Consider the following 11100-nt stretch of genomic DNA (forward strand, 5'->3'; position numbering starts at 1 on the left):
AGCACATAGGAGAATTTAAAATGACACAAAAAGATACCTCTCTTGACGTAGTAGCGAATGGCATGGGGAATGGAATTTGCCCTATTTAACTCCAAAATTAACAGAATCATCAAGGCACCAATTTAATTAACAAATAAATCATAGAAAATGGAAATAACATGAAATCTATCAATTGAAGTATTCAAATGAAATATAATTAATAATCTAAGAAGAAAAGCAACTTCTATTTAATAAATCAAATCTGTCAGGGACCTAATTATAAATATTAATAAAGTTTTGGGGTCAAATTATAATTACTACAAAAATTTGGGATCCAAATTAAAGAAAATAAAGTCTAGGGACCTATTTGTAATTAAAATAGAGACCTAATTGAAAGTAGTCAAAGTCTTTAGGGCCATAGTAAAATAATTCAAAAATTCAGGGACTGGCGTACAATTCTTACTACCAGACTCTTAAGGAATTGGGTCAACAAGCCATACTTTTTATTTCGTTGGGCTAAAACCTCCAAAACCCAATTGAAAGTCTAAGGCAAAAGGAGCAATCCAATCTATTATTTTGACCCAAAATTGGCAAACAGAAGGGATGGGCTTTGACCTCCCAACCCAAGCCAAAAACTCAAAACAAATAAACCAAACCCACTCTTACAAATCCAACCAAATATTATTACCCAAAAACCTAAACCATAATACTAAATCCAACAAGATAAACAAATCAACTAAAATTATTAAATCACAATTATGATCTAAAATCCAGAATTAATCTACCAAAAACTACTTAAAAAATAAAAGAATGATTAAAATTTAAAAGGGCGAAATGGAATCAACTACAACAGTTTTTAGGTCATAGTGTAACTAATTAAAAATTAGGGGATCAAAAGTGTAATTTTTCCAGATTTTTCATGCAAGCTTCAAAGAAGATTTCTGCAACCGGAAGCTTTCTGCAACTCCTGGGTTCATCATCCCAGACATATTTATGCAAAGAAAATTCAAACAAAAGCCAACAATTTGTCAACTAAATCAACACAAAGACTTCGATCCATTTTTCTCAACAAAATTTTATAACAAAACATTCCTTATGACTCTTACAATACAGCTATAATTTTAATTTCATAAGAAAATAACATCAAAAGTCCAAATTAAAGCAAAAACACCCATTTCCATCATTTTTTTTCATTTTTTTCTTTGCCTTTTAGACTACAAAATTGATGAAAACTTAACTAAACAACTTCTCCAAACATTAACTAGTCAGGATTATTCATTTTAACAACAATATATGCACAAAAGTAACATTTTAATTTGGTTTTCCATCTAAATATCTTTTCAAACACTTGGCATGCCTACACAAGAATCATTTCCTTTTCCTTGATCTAACTTATGTCATTTCCAAATTTTCAGCAATACAACAACAATAAAAACCAGCAAAGGTAAGAGAAATTAAACAACCAGAATATATCTAATATGCTTTAAAAAAAACTCAAAAATACCTCAATGAAAGGGGAGTTTCTTGGTTAAAACTTTGAATAAATTCCTAAGCCTCAACCGTTTATTTGTTTGTTGTCTTTACTTCTCTCCTTCACATTTGTTTGATCCGAGGACCGGTGCCTTTGCAAATTTTTTTTTCTTCTCTTCTGTCCGTTGCCTCAAGTCCGAGAGAGGGAAAAAATCAAGATATAGAGAGGCCCTTTTTTTGCAATTTTTCTTTCTTCTCCCGTAGGCTCTGTCCAAGAGAGGGAGAGATTCCAGAGTAAGAGAGAGGCCAAGAGGAGTTCTCATGAGCCTTCTTATGCAATTTTTTTTCTTCTTGGATCCGTTGCATCTTCCTTGGTCAAAAGTTGGTGATGCCATCATGAGTCATCATGATGGCTCATGATGGTGTTTCTTCTTCTTCATTTTTTTTTACAAAAACTAATTTAATTTAATTTAAATTTTTTTACTTTTTCTAAAAAACCTGCAAATATAAGAAAAATTTGCACATTAGAATGCATGAAAATAAATAACTCATTAAATAGAAAATAATCAAGAAAATATTTAAAATTTGACAAAAATTTGGTGTCTACAGCTTGCCCCTCTTTGTCTAGAGTTTCGAAAAAATTCAAGACAAAGACGTAGACACCAAACTACTTACCTGTTTATTTTAACTGCACCTGGGCTAAAAGAACAAGCCAACATTTGGCTAAAATTATTGGACAAAAATGATGCAATAAGGTTACAAAACACGTGACCGAACTCATGCAGAATTGTCTACGTATCCCGCCATGGGAATCAGGTCAAACGTAGTTCGAATATTGGTGAACTATAATGAAACAAGTGCATTGACCACATGTGATCTTTGCAAAATCAAAGAAGTCCGAGCTCTCAGAACTTCTAAACACGAAACACAAGATAACTAAAAAAGCACAATTACTAACCAAAACAGTTAAGAAAATTATATTGTCATAATCAGAAAAAGATGCGTGGAGGGACGCAGCTACGCTCCACGAAAGAGGATAGAAGGGTGCGCGATGGACGCTGAAACTCACCAACAGGAAATTAAATTGTCAAGAACGGGAGATAGAAGGGTGTGCGGTGAACGCTGAGACTCACCAACAGAAAATTAAATTGTCAAGAAGGGGAGACAGAAGGGTGCGCGGTGGACGCTGAGACTCACCAACAGAAAATTAAATTTGATCATCAAGAAATAACAGATTGGTAGGATATGATCCGAACCCAATAGATAGATTGGTAGGATACGATCCGAGTCCAATTAAAATAATAGATTGGTGGAATATGCCCCGAACCTAATTGATAGATTGGTGGGATATGTTGCGAACCCAATTGAATGATACATTGGTGGGATAAGACCCGAGTCCAATTGAAATAAAATATTTTCAAATGAAATTTGATTGTCAAGCAGGGGGATAGAGGGGTGCGCGGTGGACGCTGAGACTCACCAACAGGAAATTAAATTTGATTTTTGTCAAGGATCTAGGTAGTTCAATGGGATTGAATACAAACCCAGATGCCTATCAAGGGAATGAAAATATGCTCGAAACTTGGTGGACTTATAACTTTTCTTGATTTTTCGGACTTTAAAAGTGAGAGAATAATGATTTTTCTTTCCTTTCTTCAGAAATGTACAGCGAAATTTGGAGCCCATCCTTCTACCATTTGCCCGAGTATGAATCATGCTCAGTTAAACCAGTATCGTGTCACGTAATTTTTCCTGCAAAAAGGGAACAAGGAAAAGAAACAACTGTGATAGAAACACTGCCACCACCATGTGATCCCTTTGCCTTGAGAGCCGTGTAAACATGAGTTTCAATATCGACAAATTGTTTCCTTAGGTTCAGTCGACAACCTCTTCAGAATCTTTGCAACTGTCAAATGACAATTATCCAGACTTTGTTATCATCGGACCTTCAATTTCATAACTCATTTGGGATAAATTATAGGGGATTGTCTTATGAATGAGACTCAATAAATGAGAAACGTAGACAATTGAAAATGTATTATTTATCATGCAATAATGCTGATATGAAATAAATAATGGTACCTAATAAATACAATAGTAAAAAATAAAAACAAAATTGTTAGATTTATGAACACGCATCCAAAAGTCAAAAGTTAGACACATATTTAGAGGACAACCTTTGATGAAGATAAGTGCTCCATCTGATCCCTTTAACGTCATCCATTTTGGAATTCATTGTTAGCAAAAGAACAACAGTATGAAAGAAATCCAAATCAACATAGTCACCGGCTCTCAGACGTCAGTATCTTTTTCTTCGTTGATGATCCTCTTGTATTCCAAAACCCTACCTTAGCGCCCTTTCGGGTTTTCATTAAAGTTACCCTCACCCTTTTTCTTTTTCTTTTTTTTTCTTTTTTTTCTTCTTCTCTTTTTTTCCTTCTTTCTTTTTTTTCTTTTTTTTAAGGCGCCTTTTTAGGTTTTCACCTTGAGACATAGACAAGAATATTTTAACCCCAACTGTATCAATCCAGTCATGTTTTGATAATTTGTGGCATCAGTGAGACAAGCATCTCTGACATATTTCAGAAAAGTTGTATTTAAATCATTTGTCAATTGATTAAGAAAAATTTTTCTCAAAATACTGCAAAAGATGAAAGTAAACAACTTTGAACTATTATAACTAGGATTGGATGAAGTAGTGAAGCAAATGTTGAGACTTGAAAGTGGATCATATGATGGGTTTGCAATCATTTGAGATAACATTCTTTCGAAAAACTTGCTCCGATCTAGGGTTGAAAGAGATAAAATTTGCCTCAGTTTAATTCTAACCAATCTTCTCCATTTTTCTTTTCTTCTTCTTCTTCTTTTTTTCTTTTTTTTTCTTTTTTCTTCTTCTTCTTTTTTTTTCTTTTTTTCCTTTTTTTTTAAAGAAACAAAATTGCCCCAGTATGGGCTTAGTAATCTTAAAGGACTGCCACGTGAAAAAAAAGGAAGGTGACGGTGAAAAGTCAAAAAAGGAGAAATTAGAAATAGGATATCGAAATGAAAAAATGAGCGGAAGTACGCCTTAAATTCGTCTCTTGCAGTATTTTTTAAAGAAAATTTTTTATAATCAAATGAAAAACTTTTTGCACATGTCTGCATTAATTGGTTGGGAAAAAACTTGACCGTCCATTTCCATAAGGATAAGCGCTCTTCCGGATAGCATTTTCTTAACAATGAATGGTCCTTACCAATTGGGAGCAAACTTCCCTTTAGCCTCATCTTGCATTGGAAGAATCCGTTTCAAAACCTTATCTCCAACTTCAAACAAACGGGATTTGACTTTTTTGTTGTAAGCCCGGGCCATTCGTTGCTGATAACATTGTCTATGACAGACGGCATTCAATCTCTTTTCATCAATCAAAGACAATTGCTCCTGATGTTCTCTAACCTATTCAGTTTCTTCTATCTGAGCTTCCATCAGAATGCGTAAAGAAGGAATTTCAACCTCTGCAGGCAATACTGCTTCCATTCCATACATAAGAGAGTAAGGAGTTGCTCCGGTAGAAGTTCTGATAGTAATTCTGTACGCCATTAATGCATAAGGCAGTTTCTCATGCCAATCCCGGTGTGCTTCAGTCATCTTACGAATGATCTTGTTCAAATTCCTATTTGCGGTTTCGACGACTCTATTCATCTGAGGCCTGTAAATGGCAGAATTTCGATGCCTAATTTTGAACTGTTCACATAATATATCCAGCATATCATTATTGAGATTCTTGGCATTATCAGTGATCAATATTTCTGGTACCCCAAAACGACAGATGATATTATTTCTCAAGAAATCCGACACCACTTTCTTAGTCATATACTTATAGGATGTGGTCTCAACTCATTTGATGAAATATTCAATTGCCACTAAAATGAATCGATGTCCATTCGAAGCAGGAGGATCAATAGTTCCGATCACATCCATTCTCCAGATCGAATATGGCCATGGAGCAGTCATACTATGCAATTCTGTGGGAGGAGCACGTTTAACATCACCATGCATTTGACACTTGACACACTTTCTAACAAATTCTACACAGTCATGCTCCATAGTAAGCTAAAAATATCCTGATCTCATGATCTTCTTAGCCAGTAGATGCCCATTCAAATGTGACCCACAAATCCCACTATGCACTTCCTTCATCATATAATCAGCTTCCTCTACATCAATACATCTCAGAAGGTCCAAATCAGATATTTTCTTGTATAACACTTCTCCATTTAAGAAGAATCTTGAGGACATTCTGCGTAAGAAATTTTTTGCAATAGAATCAGCATCAGGAGGATAGGATCGCATTTTTATGAATTCCTTAATGTCATTGTACTAGGGGCGAATATCAGAGACCCCTTCTATAACTAAACAATGTGCTGGCTTATCTTGAAGTTGAATCTGTATAGGTCCAATCACCAACTCATCTGGATGTTGGATCATCGAAGACAGAATAGCTAAAGTATCAGCAAAGGCGTTACGAGTGCAGGAAATATGTCTGAGCTCCAAATTCCTGAATTTGCTGGCCAAACTAAGCAAACTACAATGATACAGCATAATTTTTGAATCCGAGTTACCTACTGCTTAAGCATCTGGTGCACAAGTAGATCGGAATCGCTGAATGCTATCAGGTCCTTGATCTCCATGTCCAACGCCATTTTCAATCCAAAAATACAAGCCTCATATTCGGCCATATTGTTGGTACAAGAAAATCGTAATTTGACAGTAGCAGGATAGTGTTTCCCTTCAGGCGACACTAAAACTGCTCCAATTCCAGCTCCAAAAGAATTTGACGCACCGTCGAAAAATGGCCTCCATCCAGGTTACTACTCACTCATGTCCTCAACTGCTCCAACGAACAAAATTTCTTCATCAGGAAAGTAAGTATGTAATGGCTGGTAATCATCATCTTTTGGATTTGTGCCAAATGATCTGCTATGGCTTGACCCTTGACTGCCTTTTGTGTTGTGAAAACAATGTCGAACTCGGAGAGGATCATTTGCCACTTAGCCATACATCCAGTGGGCAGCGACTTTTTCAACAGGTATTTTAAAGGATCAGAAGGTGAGATCAGGTGCGTGGTATAACTGAACAAATAATATCTCAACTTTTGAGCTGCCCATACTAAAACACAATAACTCCTTTCAAGTAAAGAATAGTTGGCCTCATATGCTGTAAATTTTTTACTCAAATAGTAGATGGCTTGTTTTTTTCTCCCAAACTCGTCATGCTGTTCCAGAACGCATCCGACAGCCTCATCAAGAACAGACAAATACATAATCAGAGGTCTCCCTGGCTGAGGTGGCATTAAGGCCGGAGGATTTAACAAGTAATTCTTGATCTTGTCAAAAGCTTGTTGACAATCTTCATTCCAATCCATCGGTGCATTCTTTTTCAATAACTTGAACATAGGCTCACAAGTAGAGGTTAACTGTGCAATGAATCGACCAATGAAATTGATCTTTCCAAGAAAACTTTTCACATCTTTTTGAGTATTTGGAATTGGCATATCACGAATTACTTTTATTTTCGCAGGATCTTTCTCTATGCCCTTTTTACTGACGATAAACCCCAATAACTTACCAGTCGGAGCTCCAAAAGCACATTTCGCAGGGTTCAATTTCAAATTATACTTCCTCAATCTTTCAAACAGTTTCTTTAAATCAACCAAATGATTCTTGACCTTTTTGGATTTAATTATGATATCATCCACATAAACCTCCATCTCTTTGTCAATCATGTCATGGAATAGGTATCATGGTTTTCTGATAAGTGGCTCCGGCATTCTTCAACTCGAAAAGCATCACTTGTTAACAAAAGGTTTCCCATGGGGTGATAAAAGAGGTTTTCTCTCTGTCTTCTTCTGCCATTCAGATTTGATGATATCCAGCAAAACAATCACCAAAAAATTCAATTTCGTGTCTAGCAGTATTATCCAAAAGGATATGAATATTTAGCAAAAGAAAATTATTTTTCGAACTGGCCTTATTCAGATCTCTGTAATTAACACAAACTCGCACCTCCCCAGATTTCTTATGCACTGGCACAGGATTTGATAGCTAGATGGGATAATGAGAAACCATGATTATCTTAGCATTGAGCTGTTTCACAATTTGTTCCTTTATCTTGAGACTTATTTCTGATTTGAATTTATGTGACTTCTGCTTCACAGGTAAAAAATTTGAATCAGATGGTAACCTGTGAACTACTATGTCCGTAGAGATCCTTGGCATATCATCTTATGATTATACAAACACATCTTGAAATAGCCTTAAGAATTCAATTAGTTCCTCTTTCTGTTTCTTATTCAAATGAATATTGACTTTAACTTTTTTAACCTCCGTTTTAGTGCCAATATTGATGATTTCTGTTTCTTCTAAGTTGAGTTTGGGTTTCTCTTCATACTGTTTTAAATCCTTTGAAATGGACTCAAATTCTTTTTCAGTATCGTTCTCATTTTGAATTTCAAATTGCATGATTTCAAGTTCATGAGAGATATCGAGATTGTAGCCATCGAATTCCAAAATGGTGACATCCAAAAGGTCAGAGGGTTTTATTTGTGGCCATCTGAAAATAGAATAGAACATAAGTAATAAATAAATAAAAAATACTGGAGAAGTCTTTCATTTCATTAAGTTCAAAATGCATTGAGACTTCACAAAAGTACAAATATACAGGCATGATTGCTATTTAACGACATATCCAGACCAAACCTTTATTTTCGTTTTACCAATTTTCTTGAACAAAACAAGCTATATTAATTAAAGCAATTTCTTTTAACAAAAGATCCAGACTACCGTCCTATTTGGATATGATCTAAACAAAAGGCAATCCCCTTAAATTTACCGAAATTCCCTTCGAGAGTAAGATAATCAGCAATCCAATTCTGAATAACTCCTTCGGTAATTGGCAAAAATTTTGCATTTTCTGATGGCTCCTCCTCACAAGTGGCCCCGACAAATAATTGAGACAGGTCCACTTCAATCTCCTCCACAGGATCCTTCGTTTCTGGTATAATCACCTCAGAAGGAAGAGAAAAAGTGTGATATAGCGGTGCGACATTTAAGGCAGTTTGCTTACCCTTCTTTTCAACTTGTTTTCGAGCTTGCATTTTCCTTCCATCCTTAGTAGTTGGATGAAATCCTAGTCCAAATGTATCCTTTTGCGTCGGGATCTTTATTGGCTTCAAAATTCCTTGCAATTCCCGCCCAAGACGTTTTCCTATTTTATATCTGCCTCGGATAATCTCCTTATCCATTATAATACTGGTCTCTGGCAAATCTGATTGAGTCAGCAACTTATCCCTGGATGCCCATCCCACAGAGACTATGTCAGCAACGTGATGAGATGAAATTGGAGTTCTTTTTCAATTTTCATCATTGAATTTTGCATCAACGATCATGGTACAGTCATCCTCAGCAAATACCGTAATGAGCTAATCATTTGCAATAAACCTCAACATTTGATGTAGAGAAGATGGCACTGATTTTGAAGTATGTATCCAAGGTCTTTCAAGCAAAATATTGTAAACGCTGGAGAAATCCATGACTTGGCAAGTAACTTGGAATTGAGCAGGGCCTATCTCCAATACCAGATCTGTCTCACCCATAAATGCTCTCCTTGAACCATCGAATCCTCGAACCACAGTTGCAGATGGGCGGAGTTTAATGTCAAGAAATCCAAACTTAGTGAGAGTGTTCCATGGACAGATATTTAACGCTGACCCATTTACTAAAATCTTCGGCAACAGTTTTCCATTGTAGCAGACTGATATATAGAAGACTCTGTTATGCCAGATCCCTTCTACAGTCAGATCATCATCGGAGAAGGCAATATGATTAACAGCAAGTACATTCCCCACGATGTTAGAAAATTTATCCACCGGAATATCTTTAGGGACTTGAGTTTCATTCAAGATTTTGAGCAATGCTTCTCTGTGTAGCTCCGAGGTCAAGAGAAGATTTAGAAAAGAAATCTGAGTAGGCATCCTATCCAACTGCTCTACTATTTTGTATTCACTTTTCTTCAGCATCTTTAGAAAATCCACAGTTTCATTTTCAGACACACGAGTCTTGGGCGTCAGAGATTTAACCCTAGTCCTAGACTGAACATCCATTTCGGAGTTTTTCATGAGATGTGATAATAGTAGATACCTCTTCCTTTAAGCATTTTTTATCTCCAACCAACAGAATAGACTCCTCGTAGTTCCATGGCACCTCTTGCAAGTTACTAACAGGCAGTCGTTCCGGAAATTCAAGAATGACAGGCTCTGATATATCCCATTTAAAAGATGGTAGATCCAAAATAAAAGGAGATTTGTCAACCTCGAAAACTCCTACTTCCGCTATAAATGGCTCCTCCTTTTCAAATACAAAAGATTTCATCATTTTCTCAACATTATCATTGGCCATGGACTTTTCAACAGAAGACAACTTTATCATTCTCGCGTGACAGCCTCCATTATGCCAAACACCTTAGTTTCATCGACAATGTACTGAGTGGGATCGATAAAATCTCTATCAGCGATGATAACTCCCACAGTGCTCCCATGTTTAGGTAACGGATTCTTACTGACATTCGGTCCTTGTTCTCCCTTTCTTCTTAAAAGGATGTCTCCAGAGTCAATCATATCATAAATCTTATGTTTTAGAGCCCAACAATTGCCAGTGGTATGACCTGAACTTCCAAAATGATAAGCATAGATTGCATACGAATTATAACCGGCAGGAGGACCTCTGGGATAGAGGTTGGGAGAAATAATGCTGATTTTTTCAATTGCTTTTAATTGATCATACAATTGATCAATGGGTCGGTCCAAGTTGGTAAAGGTTTGAAATTGCCTTTGAATTTGAACTCCATTGGCTTGAAAAGGATTTTGAGAAGGGTTATTATTTTGTACGGTTGGTTTGAGATGATAAATGGGACGGGATTGATTTAGAAAGATAGGTTGTGGGGTTGGAGGTAACGATGAGGTATTCAAATGACTTGGTCGGGAATGATGGAGTTGAGTAGTAGTGTGGTAGACTGGTTGAGGGCTAGGGTAGTAGGGGTAAGGAACAGAGCAGGTGGGATGGTTTTTTGGTCTAAAAGACGGGCCTTGATCCCATATAAAAACATTTTCTTCTTCTTTCTTCTTGAATTGAGGCTTTTTCCCGTTACTGCTTTGATTTTGTAGAGCATCCAATTGAAAACTTTAATGCAGACACATTAACAATCTTTCTTGCTTTGACAAATTCATCATACTCCCCCAACTTGTTAATGATGGCAGCAAATGAACTTCCAGTCATGCCAAAGATCTCTTCAAAGTAGGGTGGATCGTGAGCCTTGATGAAAGTACGAACAATCTCCTCCTCAGTCATAGGAGGCTCTACTTTGGCAGCTAACTTTCTCCACCGCTTTGTATAGGTCTTGTGATCTTTCGACGGCTTTTTTTCGTACCCTCCAGTGTTGTACGTGTTAGTGCTAACTTACAATTAAATTCATATTGCTTCACAAAGGCTGTTAACAAATCCAACCAAGTTTTAACCTCTCCAGACTTCAAGTTTGAATACCAATCCAGAGCATCTCCCTCCAAGCTTTCCGGAAATAGACGCATAGGCAAATTTTCGTTATCCACGGGTTTACCTAAC

The 11100-nt window shown here is 36.3% G+C and overlaps 1 protein-coding gene across 1 annotated transcript; it reads right to left on the reverse strand.

Moving 5' to 3' along the window:
• Positions 1 to 4882: 4882 nt before the first annotated feature.
• On the reverse strand, positions 4883 to 5299 carry LOC140038487 (uncharacterized). The gene has a single exon (XM_072083859.1). The coding sequence runs from the start codon at positions 5297 to 5299 to the stop codon at positions 4883 to 4885; it is 417 nt and encodes a 138-aa protein (XP_071939960.1).
• Positions 5300 to 11100: the final 5801 nt, after the last annotated feature.

Source organism: Coffea arabica, chromosome 3e (genome assembly GCF_036785885.1).
Source record: "Coffea arabica cultivar ET-39 chromosome 3e, Coffea Arabica ET-39 HiFi, whole genome shotgun sequence".
NCBI lineage: Eukaryota > Viridiplantae > Streptophyta > Magnoliopsida > Gentianales > Rubiaceae > Coffea > Coffea arabica.

What these genes read in the sequence shown, in the direction of transcription:
- LOC140038487 (XM_072083859.1), bottom strand. Translation starts at nt 5,299, where the DNA reads ATGACTAAGAAAGTGGTGTCGGATTTCTTGAGAAATAATATCATCTGT.